Source organism: Gorilla gorilla, chromosome 2 (assembly GCF_029281585.2).
Source record: "Gorilla gorilla gorilla isolate KB3781 chromosome 2, NHGRI_mGorGor1-v2.1_pri, whole genome shotgun sequence".
In the NCBI taxonomy this organism is placed as follows: domain Eukaryota; kingdom Metazoa; phylum Chordata; class Mammalia; order Primates; family Hominidae; genus Gorilla; species Gorilla gorilla.
The window spans coordinates 162,550,701-162,570,230 of record NC_086017.1 but is presented as its reverse complement, the minus strand read 5'-3'; the positions used below and the strand labels follow the sequence as shown (position 1 = coordinate 162,570,230).

Genomic DNA, 19,530 nt, shown 5'->3' with positions numbered 1-19,530 from the left:
CATATCAAGGAAGCTGCGTGTGGTGGCTCACACCTGTAATCCCAGCACTTTGGGAGGCCGAGGTGGGCGGATCACTTGAGGTCAGGAGTTTGAGACCAGCCTGGCCAACATGGCAAAAACCCATCTCTACTAAAAATACAAAAAAATTAGCCAGGGGTGGTGGTGGGCGCCTGTAATCCCTGCTACTCAGGAGGCTGAGGCAGGAGAATCACTTGAACCCGGGAGGTGGAGGTTGTCCAGCCTGGGCGACAGAGGGAGACTCCGTCTTAAGGAAAAAAAAAAAAAAGTATCAAGGGGAAGAACCCTTTATCTAACTGACTTAAAATGTACATCAAATAAGTGAATGACAGTTCTCTGGATTCTAACAGAGACAAGATGAAATATCCTTTGAAACAGTCTATGTTCCTCCCATTTCACAGCCTTATCAGACCAGAGGTGTTACAGAAATGTTTTTAGATTGCAGAATGCTCTAGGAATCTGATGAAAGCTCTGGATGGCTCAGTTTTTTGTTTTCACATTTATGACACTTCTAAAAAATTTGCATGGCTCCTACTTAAACAGAGACTGGGTAAGCTGAGGCCAACTCTATTAAAGGCATCCGTCTGCCCTCCCAAACCTTTGTGATATGGGAAGAATGTTCTGCAAAACGTACTCTTCTGCCCATAACCTGGTAGATACACAGAGAAAATAAAATTCTTGCCAAGTTGTAACTAAATTGTACCAATGTAGCTCCTAGCATCAAATCCACAGGGATCCTTGGAATTTGGCAATTGACAACTATAGTGTTTTTCATTTTTTATGACTGTTGCATATTTGCACTGTCTGAAGGGTGATGGCATTGCCCTCATCTCCCTGCCCCGTACCTGGAGGAGTCTCTGCTGCTGTCGAACTTGCGGCTGTCTGGGTCTCATGGGATCCTGAGGCAGGGGCACGGAGGGAAGGTTTGGATGTGCAGAAGTCAGCACAGCATCAATTCCCCCGCCCACCAGAGGGCTCTGCTGTAGAGCCTGATGGTTCAGTCTGGCAAAGAATAATGCAACTTGGTTCAGGCCCAAGCATAATGTCAAACTTTCAATCAGTGCTACCAGCACATGACATACACCAACCAAGAAACAATCAGTGCTCAATAATCCTTTGCACAACTGAAATAGACTAAAGCCCAGTGGTTAAAATAATAGATGTGACCACTTGAAAAAGTACAGCAAGCACATGACTTAAGGTAAAATTGCAGTCATGCAATAAATCACTTTTTAAACATTTAATAGTTTTTAACAACGAGGAATATTAATTGAGCATTTACTTTGAAGCAGGCACTGTACTAAAGGTCTGAAATGTGTTACTTCATTTACTCCCCACCAGAGAGCCCTTTAAGGTCAGTAGTTTTGTTATCCCTACTTTAAAAATGAAAAAACAGAGCTAGAGGTAACTTATTAAGAAAGCAAATGGCACAGATGGAATTTGAACCCAGAACTTTTGGGCTTTGAAATTCAAGTTTGTGGGCCATGCTATGCTGCTATTTATTATAAAAATTGTACATACAATGCACATTTTCCAAATTATTATCCAAAATATCTATTTTCTCAAATGTGTTACCATCAACCTTGCCAACTTTCCAAAGAGCGATTACTTGGAGTCGTCATGCAGCCATTGATGGTAACAGATGGGAGCTGTGCTGCTATCCACTAGATTGACACGTTTTACATACTGCTAAGACAGTTACTATCCAACAGAACTTTCTATGATGGCTGCAATGTTTTCTCTCTGCGCTGTCCAATAAGATAACTACTAGCCACAAGAACGAACTGCATAATTTTGGGGTCTCAGTGAATAACGAAAACACAAGCCTCCCTGATCAAAACTTAGTAAGAATTTCCACAGAGAAACTGCAGAGCATTAAACTAAGCATGAAGCCTTTTTAAATACAGGCCCTTCTAAACACAGCGCACGTCACACACCATTGAAGCTAGTCCTGCTGGCCACATTTGGCTACCACTGAACACTTGAAATGTGACTAGTGTGACTGAGGAACTATATTATTAATTTAATTTTAAATAGTCTAAATTTAAACAGCCACAGGTGGCTGGCAGCTACTACAACAGACAGTACAGTTATACACTCTAAGGGATCTAATTAAACAAGAACAGAAAAAAGTCTATCATAATCCTGTTTTGCCAAATATCTTTGAGGTGGAAAAGGTACAAACTAAGTTATAACAAAACTCTCATGTGCACCATGCACAATTAGTATTGTAATCACACATTTTATTGCTCTAATCAACAAACTGTAGTAAGGCATTCCTAACAATAATCAAGAGTTTTCTCTGTTAGATATGTTCAGAGAATTTTTAAAAGAGAAGAGGAAAAAAAAGAACACTGAAGCAAACACACTATCATTTAAAGACTGTTACACTCATGTCTTGGAAGATATGAGTCAAAACTGTAAGGATCTTTAATGAAATAAACAAGATGGAGCATTCTTTATGTTGAACCTCTATCTGGATACTACTAAAAACAAGATGACAGAATGCAAATTATTTGCAAATATGCAAGCTCATAAAAACAATGATAAAGTACCATGCCCTATAAGCATAAGAAACCCAAGAATGTGACTGTTCATTATTGCCATCATCATTTCCACATGTATCACCTCTGAGAGCCAGTCAGGGGCTGCAGGTATGGCGAGGCCTGCTGCTGAACATAGCCACTCGGCTGCTGCTGAATCTGTCTGAGTCTTTCCATTAGCACGGGGTTGGAATGTGCGGCCGGATAGGCTCTGGAGTTATAGCTGGGAGACACGACCACACTGCCAGCCTGCTGCTGCGATGTCTGCTGCAAAGGCATCTGTGTCCCATACATTGTATAGCCCTGTGGCATGGTCTGCAGGTAGGCACAAGGGAAGAAGTCAATGTTTCAACTTATCACCTAGCTTTCCCATCACTACGATATATGGGGCAAAACAAACCCATGAGGACTCCCCTGAAATTCACTGTTTTCAAAGGTTCTCATAACTCAAAATTTGAGGAGGACTACCCTGGATGCAGGGAATCTGCTCAGAAAAGCCACAGAATGATATGGCTGTGTAATGACTCACCAGAAATGTCAATTTAAAAAAAATGAATCCTCATTTAGTTAAACTGGCTTTTAAGATTAGCTGCTTATTTTTAGAGAAGGGCATGTTTCTATATAGAAATAATCAGGCAAGCATCTAAATCTTCAGTGCACAGATGACATCAAAGTTCAACAGATGAAGTATTATCATTTCCAAAATTAGAAAAGCTACCCATGCTCAAATGTAAATTAAAATAATGAAATACACTTTTCCAATATGTGACTACACCTCTTCAGGTCTGATAAATGTGTGTGTAGTAACTAACCAGTTCCAAAACAGTAACAAAAAACTATTAATACCTTAGCCAAGAATGGTGCAATTGGTAACTGTTCATTATCCTCTAGTATGGGCTGGACCTAGTTTGGCACTCTACTAATAATGTGAACACTTAATTTACCTAATGAATATTAATATACAAGTACCTAGTTCTTTGTATATTGTCACCTTATGGAAAAGAGAAACCTGAAGTTCTGTTGGATCACTAGGTACAATTTATAGAACACAATGCTAATTAAGGTAGAACAACATTGCTCTTCAAATCCTCAAAGCACCACATTTTCAGGTAGTTTAATGCCTCTGACTTGGAAGACAGAGAAATGGATAATGAACTTCTAGCAGGCAGCGTGAATGGATCCAGGCTGAAGGACGCAGTGCCTGTGTAGGCCAATGTGGGCTTTTCTTTCAGCTGTGGACATAGATTGAATTGTCAATCCAACTAGCAATCTTGCCAACACCGCTGCGTTCCTGATTCCCAGAGGGATGGGGTGAGAGTATACGAATACAGAAATAGCAAAATTATTAGTAAAAATAGCTCAAGATTTGCATTATATTGCGTATCAGGCACTATGTTAGTTCCATAGGTTAGTTCCACTGGTTATTCCGTAGGTTGTCCTCATACACTTCATCTCTATTTTACAGAGAAGGAAACCGAAGCTCAGAGTAAGTAACTCACACAATGTCACACAGCTAGTAAGTTGCTAGGAACTGTGCCAAAGTCTGATTTCAAGCCCCGTTATTTTCTTATTCTACCATGATTCCTCATTGATGCTATCTTTGAATATGACAATTTCTATTTATTTATTTATTTTGAGACAGGGTCTTGCTCTGTTGCCCAAGGCAACAGATCACAGCTCACTGCAACCTCAACCTCCCAAGCTCAAGCGATCCTCCACTTTAGCCTCCCGTGCAGCTGGGACTATAGGTGCATGCCACCACGCCTGGCTAATTTTTTAATTTTTATTTTCTTTTGTAGAGACTGAATCTCACTATGTTACCCAGGCTGGTCTCAAATTCTGGGGCTGAAGCAATCCTCTCACCTTGGCCTCTCAAAGTGCAGATTACAGGCATGAGCCACTGAGTCCAGCCCAAATATGATGACTTCAAAACTGAATTACATCATTATACATTATAACATAAAAGAAGTAACTCTGGGATTGTTAAGTATTTCAATATCTACAATCATCACTAATAAAAGGTTTGAATTTACACTTTTAAAGGGTTTTCCAGAATGTTTTATGCTCCTTAATCAATCCTAAGACTTCAACAATCCTGATCACGCTTTTTTGAAAGATCAATTATAATCTATAAGTAGAAGAAGTAATCAAGTTCTAGACCCTATAGGGAGTTGATATATTCTATTTACTTAATTTCCCACCTCCAATAAAGAGCTTTGAAAATCCTGTCAGTACCTACAAAGCAAATGTGGGTACCTGTGCTTGCTGCAGCCCTGGATACTGAGGGAGCTGAGGGGAGGGCCGTGCTTGCGCAGCAAAGAGAGCAGCCTGGTCCCCCGGCTGGCCCTGGAAAACAAAGCCAAAGCAAACTCTTGATCATAACAGCAAGGGCTTGATTTGAGCTTCTGGTTAATAATCCAAATAACCCACATCTAATCTCATTACATGGATAAAGAACTCAAAGATTTTCAAAATGTATTAAATATTATTTCTCATCAATATCCTATGTGTTTAGACTGTTGAACTTATTCCTTCCAAAGAAGACTACAGATTTTCCCAGTGATAACAAAGCCATAAATACAAGCCTAAGTTATCAATGGTCCGCTCAGCAGAGAGGCTGTCAGCTGGCTTCCAATACATGCCAGGGTATAAATGTCCCACTAAGTGTGAAATCTGGAACCACAGGGCTGCACTACCCAGTGCCTATACAGGGAAGAGAACGTGTGGTACAGACACACGGTGGCATATAAAATTTTTATGACTTTTTAATGAAGCTTCTTCACAGTGACCTACTAATTGCCTATTTAGCCAGATATTCAAGGAATACATTTAGTACTTTCTATGACTCTAAAAATCAATGAGAATATAGTCGATAAATTTTGTAAGTTAATGGCAAGCAATTCCAACCAACTACAATGCAAAATAAAACCAATTAACATCTGTTCACCAATCTTAATCTAATACATGTTTTGGCCATAAGAAAACAAATATATTCACAAGAGCAATGGTATGTGTGTTTTACGTTTTGGTGGCAGAAGTTACTTCATGGAAGCTTGCAGTAATAATCATAAAAATAACCCTAGTTTCCTACCACTCTGTTTTTTTTTTCAGGACTTACTGATTGTAAAGAATGAGATTTATTGTAGGATTATTTTACTACTGTCTTTAACAGAGATTCTCATTTTAAAAAGTGCTAAATTATAGTTACATAAAGCTATTTTAATGTGTTTGAAAAGTAGTGTAGGTATTTCTAGCAGGGAGAAAGGGATAAATATGTAGCTTAAGAGGAAGGATATCAACGATTATTAAGAATCGATCATATTTCAGAGGCTGGGCTTCTGGTTCTTACTCTCATTTTCTCACAAGAACCCTATAGGAAAGGAGCATCATCCTCATCTTCTTCAGACAGGAAAAGCCAGGCTCAAAGAGCTTAAGCAACTTAGCAAACTTGCCCAGCAAGACCTGGCAGTGCCATGATCTAAACTCCAGGAAGTCTGACTTGAAAGCCTAGGGCTCTTTCCATTATCATGAGATGCCTCCATGTGTGACATTAAGGATGAAAATACTTATTTGGTGCTTATTCTTTAAGGACATATAGCCTCTTAAAATCATCCTAATGAGAAACCAAAAGGACAATCTCTATTAAGACTTATTAATGAGATACCAAAACCAAATGCATACCTAAGACAGTTAAGCCCTTTCTCTGATCCCCACAAAAAAAATCACGGGGCCATTTACGAAACTTTAGCATCTCTCTAGGTGACTATCTATCTACACATGAATGAAACATAAATTTTTGAGTATACCTCTGAGGGTATTTATACATACAAGAATCTTACTTTCAGAGTAGGCTATCATGAAGATACTCTTAGTCTCTAGCTCATTAATCTGTTAAAAAACAATTGTATCTCCATTTGCTTGGGTTAGAGAAAAATAGCCCAAACTTCCTCTGTGAGAACCCATACCATGACAGTATGACCATCAGGAGCCTAAAACTGTTCTTCCAAAGAATCCAAATGGCTCTTGATCCTCCAAACACTATGCCAAGGAATAATTAAATCAACCAGATCCTTAAAGACCACTCCTGGACACTAGCATCATACAAGGTCCCTGAGACATACTGTTGTGCTTCTTTGTAGAGACAAATATATGTATATTACCATTTTTACAAAACAGAAAAATCAACTATTTATATATGAGTTAGAATCTAGGGATCTATAGGTAGTTTATAACACTCGTGCCCTCTTTTGGCTTTGTGGGAAGCAGGATGCGATCTGCATGTGACAGCTGCATTCAGATGCATAAAGCAGATGTTTTCTAACTCTTTGCTCTTCTTTTGCTTTTATTGAAGAACTTTATGAAACACATTATGACTTACATGGTGGGGGGAGCTAGAATACTAATAAGGTATATATCTGAGCTATTGGGCAATATGCTTATTTACATATATTAGTTGAGATCATGGGAATTTAAGAAATAGGAACTGGGCAGGTGCGGTGGCTCACGCCTCTAATCTCAGCACTTTGGGAGGCCGAGGCGGGTGAATCACCTGAGTCCAGCAGTTCGAGACCAGCCTGGGCAACATGGTGAAATCCCATCTCTACAAAAAATAAAAAAAATTAGCTGGATGTGCTGACACGTGCCTGTAGTCTCAGCTACTTGGAAGGTTGAGGTGAGAGGACTCCTTGAGCCTGGGAGGCAGAGGTTGCAGTGAGCCAAGATCGTGCCACTGCACTCCAGCCTGGGCACCAGAATGAGACCCTATCTCAAACAAAAAAAAAAAAAAAAAAGGAAGAAGAAATGGAAACTGAAAACTATTATTCTACATTTTTAAAAATCACAAAACATTCAGAAAATTGTGCCATACTTTTAAAAGGAAAAAGAAATACAAATGGAAATATAGTTTTTGTATATAGTTTTATACCATGTTCAGGTACACACCCTAAAATTTTCCACCTTTATGTCTAAAGGTGAACTATTTATATGTGAGCATGTTATGTTCCCTCCTGACCACCAGTTTGTCCCAACATACTACTTAAGTATGGAAAATAATTCAGATATGCAATATTCTCCCTGAGAAAATCACAAACATCCCTATTTGCCTAGCACTTCCCAATTTTGCCATGCATAGCTGTTATCATCATGTGCTCCTAAAAAGAAAACACCCTAATCTCTACTATCAGAATGAAATGGATTCCTACTTTTCTTTGTTTTTCCAAGAATAATGTCAGGAACACATTATTTCAATTTGTAGAAACAGTTCAATTAGTTGAGAACAGAATGAATAAGTTCTTTAATAACTTGAAATATTTTACAAATGTTAAATAAGAACCACAATGTGGGAATAATCAAGGAAACTAGAGACTGAGAATTAGTAAAAAAAACTTTTAAATGTTGGTAGGCATGGGTTTGGCCACATTAAACCAAGAATAGACGATCTAACATGTCATCCAAACTAGGACAAGACAGGGCAAGAGGGCAAAGTGAGACCATGCCTGGCAAATCAGGACATCTGGTCACCTTAGTTATCTGTTAATTTCTGAAAAATTTTTAAGCTTTATTTTTAATTAGTGCCTAGCACATATAGTAAGTGCTCAGTAAATATCTGTTCAGAATAACTAAGATTTAATTTAGTTTATCTGTTAACCAAGAAATCCAGAGGCAAATTAGGGTTTATGTTTGAGCATCAATTACTTTACCAAGTGCTTTCTAATTGCCTCACAGTTGTCAGCTCCATCTTTTGAAAACTCAAATTTAATTTAATGTTTAGCATCTATCATTCTAATGATTTCTTCTTCCTGCCAGCATTAGTATCTGAAGAGTAACTTAATTTCTCCCTATTTATTCTGCTCAACCAAAACAACTGAGGCCACTTTAACTTCATATTTTTTAATGCATGGAGAGAACTATATGGGAACCTGATTTGTTTGTTTTTGTTTATGTGAAACACAAAGTGAGACAGCATCTCACTTTGTTGCCAAGGCTGTAGTACAGTGGCAAGATCATACTTCACTGTGGCCTCAAATTCCTGGACTCAAGAGATCCTCCAACCTTGGCCTCCTAAAGTGTTGGGATTACAGGTATGAGCCACTGCATCCAGCCTGCAGGAAGATGGTTTTTGGTGGCATATTTGTGTCTAGCCAGGTGCTATGTGATTTTAAGCATATCAGTAAGAGAGAATAAGATATTTGTTCCCTGCTCAAGCTTCCATGGCTCAGATACCTGACTTGTATGTGCAAAGGGAATGATCTACAGAGAACTGGGACAGTCTAATAATTGCATAAGCCCATCTCTACATTGCTACCTGAGGTAAATTCCTACACATGGTCTCTTTACTTCATTTTCATGCACTCTGCTTTGGGCTTACCTCTATAAACAAAATATAACATTAAATAAATAGGTACTTTCTAAAATGTCCATTTTTAAAAAACTTCTAAAGAAGCTGTGCTGTTCAATATTGACCTATCTTCCTAACCTTTATAAGAAGAGTTCTCTCTCTTACTGCTGTATTTTTTAATTAGACAGAAGTATGTGAGCTCAAAGAGATGTTGACTCAAAGGCTTTTGGCATAATTTGAAATGAATGCATCCGATAAGTTTTAAATTTTTAATAAATGATCCTCGAACATAATTTTCATTCTTCTGTGTCTTAATCTGATCTGTATTAGCAACTACACCCTCAATCAAATGAGAAAATGTGAAGATCTCCTTTTCATGTAGGACTGGTTATACCTCCAATTAGCAATCAGTAAGGATTATAATCAGAGCATTTTAGAATCAGGAGTTTCCTATCCACTCAATTTACTAGTAATGATTCAAATCCTTATTTAGTAATTTTTCAGTAGTGTTTAAGGGTTACAAGTAGAGAGACAAGTTATATCTATAAAAACCACAGCCAGATTTTGTGACTTGGTTTCTGGAAATACTGATTTGGAAAAAAGTAATAAAAGGCACATAACAAAAACCAGTGGGTAATGTTTTACAAGTCACCTAGCAGAAAGGGTTTTATTTATAACTCCTAGTTTGGAAGTTACTGAGTGCTTTAGGCTAAAACACCACATGGTATGAACCAGAAGTTGTGGTCATCACATCATACTGGTTTATTTCAACTGCAGACAACAGAGAGAGGAAATTCTAAATTATAAGAGGGCTTGTTGGCTAGTTATGCTTGATACTTTTAAAAGCTTTCACCTCAAATATGACTTGGTTGGGAATCAATGAACAGTAACTAACTGCTAGAATAGTCTGATTCATTCTAAAACAAACACATCCCATACAGTAATGAACCTTTATGATATTAGCATGTCCATAAATTATAAGAACTGATTGAGTATAGATTCATTAACTTCCTAAGAAAGCAGAATATTATAGAAAAATAAGAGTGGTAAAATGGATAGCAAAAATACACATTTTCATTACTTTGAATTAATATAGAAATCACGGAAACTTCTTTTGACTTTAAATACTTATACATAAAATAGCTGTCAATAAAAATATTTTTTAAAAAGCCAGTGATTGATGCAAATTGTTTTCTATCTGAATTACATTATCACCTGAATAATAAACAATGCCCTATAGCAAACATAAGCTGTCTCCAAAACATTTTTGAACTTCATAGTTTAACTCAAGTTTTTCAATAAAATCCTCACCTGCCCCCTGAATACCATAAACTGTCAAGAAAAACTGAGTCTTTTCAGAAAAGTTTCCAAGCTTTCCTTTGCTGAAATAACTATTGGAGAAAATGCCTATACAACAAGTATTAAATAACCTAAATATTTTCAAAGTTTGAATATGCAGTTAAGGATATTTTTATCAATGTATAGATAATGTTACCCATTAAAATGGCAGTGAAACAAGTTAACTTACAGTCACATCTGAGATGTGTGCTCTTTTTTATTCTAATGCTTCTTGGGTTTATGTTGTGGGCTGGCTACCTGATACAGAAACCTATAAGTAATTTAATGCAAAACATGCACTCTTAGCTAGCCCAGGCAAAGCAGTAGAGATGAAGTCTTATGACATGCATGCACAAGACCTATGCTCAAAAAAAAAATCTTCTCCATACTGGAAAGAAAATAGAGATGATGTGTTCCGTTGAGATTTTGGGAATAGCCAGTGAGTGGGATGTGATGAGAGGGTAAGTTTCATAACCACAGTTTTCATTATCTTGCATTGGCCTATGAATCAGCATGCCATGCATTCCTCTACTAATGATATAAATTACCATAGAGAGAAGCAAGAGCTCAGGAATAGACAGGTTCAAAACTGGGACTGAGATGAAGGTGCACGAACTGGTCTATGTTCCCAAGCCCAGGCCATGAATGTCTATTGGTTTCTATACCATAGATGTATATGATGGAAATCATGAGGCAATCAAAGGGGTGCATTTTCAGAAAAAAACTTCCATTAAATTAAACATGGTCAATGCATTCATGATTCTGTGTTACAGTCTCAAACATAAACCGAGTAACAGTGAAATGAAGACTATAATTATTACCAGCTACAGAAAAACCTGCTTCTCATTTTGACGTTCAAAGGGCAATGCTATAAAAATTTATTTAAAAAAAAAAGAAAAAAGAAAGAAAAAGGAAGGAATGACAGCAGGGGTGTTACCATTATGTTGTCAAAGTCTTCCAGAAGGGAGACAGCAGAGTTACAGAAGTCCTACAGAAAGGGGACAGCAAGAAAACGGCAGACAATACAGATAAGATTTTTTAGCCTAATGACGTGGGTAGCCAAAATACATATGAACTATTTCATTTAAAACAATGTTGCAGGAAGTCAAGACTTAAAAACATAGGCCCTATAAGGGTTTTATTAATTCATATGTCAAACATCCTCACTACAGACTGCAACACTGATAAACAATATGGTGATATTCATATACTAGAATAGCACAACATGGAGGTTAAATGGTGACATAAAAGAAGTAGAGGAGATACCAGACACCAAAACGTGCTGCAACTAAGGGGCTTTGGAACCCCCATGTGACCAACAGGGGGCTAGGGTCCTTCCCGCCCTAGGGCCAGTGGGGGAGCTCAGGACATGTGGGTCACATTAAGCAGACAAGACATTAAGTAAACAAGTCAGCAGGCCATATGTTCTTGAAGGATGTAATTAGCCCCATCCCCAGTAAATCCAAGTAAGAAGAGATCATCAGGTTAACCACACATTCAACCAATCACAGTAGACAGCAAACATTTATAGTGCGACCACTGTTTGCACACTAAAAGGTAATCTGATTTAGGAAAAGTCAACTGAATACCTGGGGAAAATTGCTATTTCTCAACTAAATGAGTCCCTTTCTAAATCATTTATATATTCAAATGCCAAAGGATATATTACTGAGATGTTAAAAGTTTCCCTGAGCTCACTGAGTTCTGGAGATAGAGATGAAGCAAAGGATTTCACCAATAATAGAAAAAGCATTTTACTATACTGAGGATTAGAAAGTATAGGAGGAATTTCCCAGGCAAATAATACCTATTCTCACCATTTTACATATAGATACATAATTCATTGCATTTGTACATTGGTCTTTAGATCCAGCTGCCATGCTTGTATTGGTGATTCATTTCCTCACTCCTCCATCCAATCTTCCGCCCTCTCTCATAAAAATCAAGCTGCAAACACTATCTCTGAGCTCATTATATTTGCCTAATCATAATTTTAGCAAATAAAATCAGCACCTTCCTCATCATTCAAATAAACAGAGAAATACCAGATATAAGTAATAAGTGAAGCACCCACCTCCCTGAACATGCTTTCTACCCAAAAACCAAAATGATAGGGTTTAGGACATATTTACCAGGACAGTGGTTTTCTTCTCCTAAGTTCATTTTTGTCATTGAAATGTATATTAATTACACCCTCTGAATAAACACATTAGTTATCAATACTCAAAATACGTTTCAACAAGACTATTTTGCCTACCTTTAACAAATGAGACTATAATTTGAAATATGCTCTATTTACATGATCAGGAAATTTACAAAAGGGAAAACCTGAATAGCTAGCAAAGTTATAAAAAATGGTTAAACTCACAGGTAATCAGGACAATGCAAATTAAGATGTCATAATATAATACCATTTCACCTGCTCTGATTGAGAAAAATAAGGTCTGATAACACCAAGCATTGGTGGGAATATGGAGAAAGAAAAATGCTCATATACTATTCTAAGAGGAATCACCACCACTTTCAAAATCAATCAGCATTTCCGTGTTCAGGTACACACCCTAAAACTTTCCACATGTATAGAAGAAATGTAAAAGAATGTTTACTGTAACAGTTAACAGTTAAAAAAAAAAACAAAAAAACTGAATAAATTAAATGACCATCAACAGAATGAATAAATAACATATTAATATTCATAATGAAATAACATCCAACAGGATAAATGAATGAATATAACTACATAAAACAAAGTAGAAATAATTAAAATATTAGCTACAAAAAAGCCGCAAAATAATACAACACATGTGAGAACATTTATGTAACATTTCAAATCTACAAAGTAATACTGTACAATGTTTATGTTGATGGATGCAAACGTATAGATTAGAAGCATACAAACATGCATAAGAAAGTAAAACGCTAAATCATGATGGGGATTCCCACTTTAGAAGAAGGGAGGGAAATGATGATACAAGGAGACTCATCCACATCTGTAATTTTTTTTTAAAAAATAATCTACAGCATTATGGAAGAATATTATTTAATAAAGCTAGTAAGTGCATTAGTGATTATTACATTATTTTCTATTCTCATCTCTATGCTTGAAATACGTATACCATTAAAGAGTGAGTGGGAGGGATAGAGAAAATAAACATATTCCAAGGTAATACCATTTCCTTAGGGTGGGAGATCAATTACCGAACAAAGGGTAATTACTCAATTTAAATGGTAATCCAAGAGCATGTTCCCATGAAGTCACAGATTCATTTTTGCCAAGGAGCTAACAGCTCTGGGAGGTTCTGACTCAGTCATCCTTCATTCTTTAAATTACCTATTTCCTTGATTTGGATACACAAATGATGGGACCTGCTCCATGGTGGATAACCTAACCTCTTTACAAGTCGCTACATATACTAGCTATAACTGGGCACACATTCCTGTCCTCTGAAAGGAATCTTCCTCTTTTCTGTCCTGAAAAATCCTTATGATTAATGATCTGTATGGAGCCTATAACCAAGTGCATTTTTTAACCAATTTGTCTGAATCAATTCAAGCTAAACATATCTTCTGTCTATCCTTCTTTGGACTCTTGAAAATATGCTGTCTGGAATTATTACAAAGAAAAATAAAATAATTTAGTATACTGAAAGGAAAAATCAGGATACAGCAACACCATAAATCAAGGAATAAAGTTCTTTTCCTGGGTCAAAACTTTAGATTGCTTCTGCAAGCCCCTTCCCTAGATGTCGATATTGTGAGGGGTATGAAAGTTCCTTAAGGCCTGGCGCGGGGGCTTGCGCCTATAATCCCAGCACTATAGGAGGTCGAGACAGGTGGATCACCTGAGGTCAGGAGTTCGAGACCAGCCTGGCCAACATGGTAAAACACTGTCTCTATTACAAATACAAAAATCAGCCAGGTGGGGTGGTGCATGCCTGTAGTCCCAGCTACTCGGGAGGCTGAGGCAGGAGAATCGCTTGAACCCGGGAAGCAGAGGTTGCAGTGAGTGGAGATTAGGCCACTGCACTCCAGCCTGGGCGACAGAGGGAGACCCTGTCTCAAGAAAAAAAAAAGAAAGTTCCTTAATATTCCTTCTGCAAGCTCCTTCCCTAGATGATCGATATAGTGAGGGGGATGGTGAGGTGAGATGAAAAAAAGTTCCTGTTGTCAAAAGAAAAATACCGAGTATAAGAAAGGAATGAGCGGAAAATAATTAAAGCAGCATTTTGCATTATAACCAATATTCTATATTCTGTGATAGTTCTAACAGAATATGTGAAAAATAAAATACAGTGATACTATTAACACTGAGAATGGAGTAAGTCTCTCAAGTATCACAGTATTTAAAGAACAAAAATACACCACTCTAAGAAGCTAAAATGACAATTAGGATGACAAAACAACATTCCTTTTTATGAGTTTGTTCTATTGGTAACCACTAAGCAAATGAGGATTAAACCAATCCTATTAATGGCAATTTATGTAATTATACAAGTAAACCATTTGATATGCTTTTATTTTAAAGCTTAACATATTTAAGAAAACAATATTGTTAGGGGAAATGAATTTCTTTTGAAATAACAAACCATAAAAATACTAATAAGCAGCAACGATAAGTATGACAGCTAACACTTTTTGAGCACTTACTATGAGCCATCCACTGTTCTAAGGGCTGTTTTACACATACTTAATCATTAACTTCACAACTACCCTATAAAGTAAGTACAGTATAGTATTAGCTCCATTTTATAGATGGGACTCTGAGGCACAGAAAGATAGTGTAACCATTGTACTGAGTCCCATCTAAATACAGGATATTGAGTAAGAAATAGAAATAGTTCTTTTTTTTCAGTAGTCGCCACTTCTCTGCGGTTTCACTTCCCACAGTTTCAGTTACCTGCAGAAAACTGCAGTCCGAAAACAGGTGAGTACAGCACAATAAGGGATTTTGAAAAAGACGACATTTACATGTTTGTTACAGTATATTATAATTGTTCTATTTTACTATTAGTAAGATATTGTTAGTATCTTACTGAGCCTAATTTATAAATTAAACTTTATCATATAGGTACCTATACATAGGAAAAAACAAAACACGGTCCATATCAGGTTTGGTCCTCTGTGGTTTCAGCAATCACTGAAGGTCTTACAACATATTCCCTGTGGATAAGCAGGGTGATGGGACTACTGTATTTTCCTAGATGAAGACTGCAACCAAGAAGAATGAAAACAGGTTTCTTGCCAAAACATCTTTCTGCATGTCCATATGCACTAAAGCTATAGGAAAATATACTCAATTATAACAATTATTACATCAAATAATCTCATTAAAATACTTAACAATATCCATGCTATTCAGCATTTGTTGTCTAGGTACTGTGTTAAACACTGTCTTAACACATTCCTGAGGAGATATAAGACAATCCATGACAGTATATTCCATGACTGACTGAAGCTCATGTACAATCTCTGCAGTGGAACTAGAGGGTTATTTTATGGAATTCTAGTTTTCATTGTGTATCACTGAAGGCTGGATGGTTTCTGCATATGCCAACTTCCCCCACTAGACAGAAAGAGGATAAGGGGACTCTGTGAGGTCTTAGATATATCCTGAGTTCAGGAATTTATGTTTACCTTTCCCATTTAGGTTTCCAAAACAACCGTAGCAGACGTCACTAGAAGGGTCAGTTTCTGGAAGCACTGGGAGGGAAAGCTATGAGAAGGGTGTGTGGATAAAAATCAGAATGCTGAGGATTAAGGCTACTAAGAAACTTTAGGCTCCTGGAAGCAACTGTTCAAATCTTGCATTATTCATTTGATACACAGCTCACAGATTATACCGTGTGCTTAGCAGATGAAAGGATAATACAAAATAGTATACAGCCCAGTGTCTGACCTCATAAGAAAAGGGGGTAACCAGTGGGTTACTAGAAAACTGTCGTAGGAAGCAGTCACATCCAAAACCTGGAGAAACTCATCAGCCTGTAAAAGCATCTGCTGAATTCCAAAATCAGTTTTGAAGGTTAATATAAATGGAAATTCTCTAATATGTTTGTTATATTTAAGAAAATGGACCTCTGGAATAAAAACATATCTACTTACTTTCTCTACAAGAAGCCAAAAAATGAAAAAGTAACTATATTATTAGTCCTTATGTAGCTAGAGAAATTCATATCAGATGTGGGTGAGTAACCTGAGAAAATCTTCCTGCCATAGCATGAAATGGTCAGTACTTACTAGAAAAGCAAACTGTGCCCAGCAACAGATATTAAAACAATTGATCAATATTGCTTACATTCCATATAATTCTGTCTTTAGATTTTGAAGGATTATCACAAGAATTTTTTTCTGCCATAACACCATATTTAGCTAAATTCCAGTTATATTAATAGCTTATACATGATCTATTGAGAGGAAAGGCACTAACATTTCCTCAGAACCTCCTAAGTACAGGTACCATGACGGATGCTACATGCAAATCTCATTAGCTCGATGTACTACAGGATCACTGTACATTGTGACTGCATAATGCATGCATTTCTCTTCCTTTAAGAATACTATTTTCCTCAGTTATCTAACACTTGAAGGATGATGAGAGAAAAAGACATATCCTACTTGTGAAAGCCCTTCAGAGACTCCATAGTTAAGTTTCAACTGTTAAAAACAATATGAAGTGAGTTTGAGATGAAGAGGTGAATACTGTACAATCACTGTTATGAAGTGGAGCTTTTACTATTTGAAGATAGCATTTCTGGTCTTAAAAGTTTAAAAAGAGAAGAATAAAGAAAAAAAAATCCAACACTGTAATGGAGTTAGCACAAAAGAATCAGAAAAAGAATGAAATAACAATTAATTCCCATTGGTACAAGCAGTACAACTGTTGGTGGTACAAAAGGATACAGCCAGGTATTTTCGGTAGGAGAAAGAAAAGTAATGGTGTCATCAAGGTACATTTCCCCAAATATGCAAGGATATCTTTGATTACATGTAGATTATTCAATTAAATGCTTTAAAAAAATTTCTAGCTGAAATCGTTTGTCATGGCTTATATCAGGAAGTGAACCTTTTAAAAACAGGTATATTTACCCATAATGGCCCAGTGGGCTTTCCCCCAGTGCTAGGAACAACTTAACAAGTATTTCAAAGTTAATTTGGCAGTAACAATTTGAAAGTGGGCTATAAATAAGAAAAACTATGCCTTGTGATAAAAAGGTAGATATGAAAAAATGAATTAAAGTGGCAAGTTTTACTTTATTTATTATTTTATTTATTTTTCTTGAGACGGAGTCTCACTCTGTTGACCAGGCTGGAATGCAGTGGCGTGATCTCGGCTCACTGCAAACTCCACCTCCCAGGTTCAAGTAATTCTCCTGCCTCAGCCTCCCAAGTAGCTGGGACTACAGTGTGGCATGCTCCACCATGCCTAATTTTTGTATTTAGTAGAGACAGAGTTTCACCATGTTGGCCAGGTTGATCTTGAACTGACCTCAAGTGATCCACCTGCCTCAGCCTCCAAAAGTGATGGGATTAGAGGCGTAAGCCACCACGCCTGGCCCTAGGCATTATTACTTTGAAAGAGGGCTAAATTCATTCTAGTGGGATGGTTTTTCAACTTCTAGTGAAATTTTTTAACTCAAAAATGATTTGAAGCAATAGTATAACTCTATTTTTGCTGATTCCCAAAAAGAGCTAAAAATCCCAATGAGGTTTTAAATGGCTCTAAACATGTTGCTTATTTAGGCAAATTAAATAATTTTTTTTCATATTTTAATCAAATGTTCATCATTTATGTGCAAGCAGCAGCTTAGACTCATCCTTTCTGACACTCAGGGAGCTAAAGCAATTGTTAGAGGTCAGGGAGAGACAAGCACGTGGTGATGACTGTTGCTTGCGTCGTCATACAGTTCAATTGGTTTCTTCTCTCTTGTCCTTATAATGACTAACCTTGCCATCACCATCCACCAAAATCATCACTAAGTGGCCCAAATGCAGGAAGTGCCGTAAATTACACAACGGAGATATGCCTAGAAAGTTATCCAAAAGACAAAGAATATTTTTTAAAGCATTTGAATTTCTTGCTATGTTGAAAGTATTATGGTTATTCTTAGAGCAGGATGTACCTGTAGATTTGCTATTTCCATGTGAGGATCACGAAGGTACCTAACTCATAGAGTTACCCTGGTATCTTAAGATAGCTAATACATCTAAAGCGCTTAGAAATGTTTTGGCATATAGTAAGTGCTCTATTAGTGTTAGCTATTATTATCAAAATAGTGCCTGACCATTTTAGAAAAGCTAGAAAATACAAGTATACAGAAACTAGAAAAAGAAATCCCCATTCTCACCTCACACTTTATTTTAATGTACAGATGCATAGGTGTTTCATGAGTTTATACTAAGTGCTGATGTTTTCTTAAACATGAATCACTGTCTTCTATGAAGAACATTGGGTTATAGGCCACAAAAACAGAAATACAAATCAAGAATTAAATTGAATGTATCCAGATCCTGACTGTTGTTTATAATTTATCTGCTCTAGACCTTATTAAATATACACTAGAAACAAAAATTAAAGGCAGGGCACTATCAGAGAAAACCTAGGAAACATCAGGGCTTCAGAGACATAACCTCACAGTAATAAGTCTAAAAATAATACATGAACACAAGAGCTGAAAGTAGTACAGAATATGGTGGCAATTATAATAGAAAAATGAGTGCTCAGAGAAGGTCACCTCAAGGATAAAAGGCCTGCTTCTTCTAATTGACCGAAAGTCATCAGCCCTTCTTTTTGTTTTAAGGTATACTTTTAATAAACCTAAGACATATCAAATTCTTATTTGAGCAATGATAACAGTAAAATACAATGGAGGAAAACTATTTACAAGCCTGTAACAGAGAGATAGACCTGCACTCACACAAGTATACAGGGATATGCATACAGAAAGAATATGCTACATATCCCAAACTTATCCCAAGCTAGCAGAGGTAATAAAATGCAAAGGACTCCATTGCTGGGGTCTGGACAAACCTGTTGGAAAGGCCGAGTCTGGGCTTGCCTGAGAAGTCGCTGTTGCTGCTGCTGCTGCAGAAGTTTCATCTGTATCAACTGCTGCTGCGATGTGATTGCATGAAGAGAAGGCGGCTGCATCATGGCGCCCGAGCGCCGCTGTAGCATGTTTGACAGAGCTTGTTTGGTGTTGGTTGGGACAAAGGAGCCTGCAGGGTCCAATCTGGAGCCACCTACAAAAGCAACCAAAAGGAAACACTTTCTAACTACGTTAATGCAACAGGTCT

General features: G+C 37.1%; 1 protein-coding gene across 7 annotated transcripts in view; it reads right to left on the bottom strand.

Annotated features, from left to right (window-relative positions):
* Window positions 1–19,530, bottom strand: part of MED12L (mediator complex subunit 12L) — a 348,784-nt gene that overhangs the window by 19,053 nt on the left and 310,201 nt on the right. For 3 of the 7 annotated variants that reach the window (XM_055382977.2, XM_055382978.2, XM_055382982.2), the window contains 5 exons: window positions 19,265–19,476; window positions 11,174–11,224; window positions 4,818–4,907; window positions 2,647–2,876; window positions 864–1,020 (listed from right to left, as the gene is read on the bottom strand). In XM_055382977.2, the coding sequence (XP_055238952.2) occupies window positions 864–1,020; window positions 2,647–2,876; window positions 4,818–4,907; window positions 11,174–11,224; window positions 19,265–19,476 (740 nt within the window). The remainder of the gene's footprint in view (window positions 1–863; window positions 1,021–2,646; window positions 2,877–4,817; window positions 4,908–11,173; window positions 11,225–19,264; window positions 19,477–19,530) is intronic. The other 4 variants (XM_055382979.2, XM_019023183.4, XM_055382980.2 and 1 more) reach the window with 3 other exon arrangements.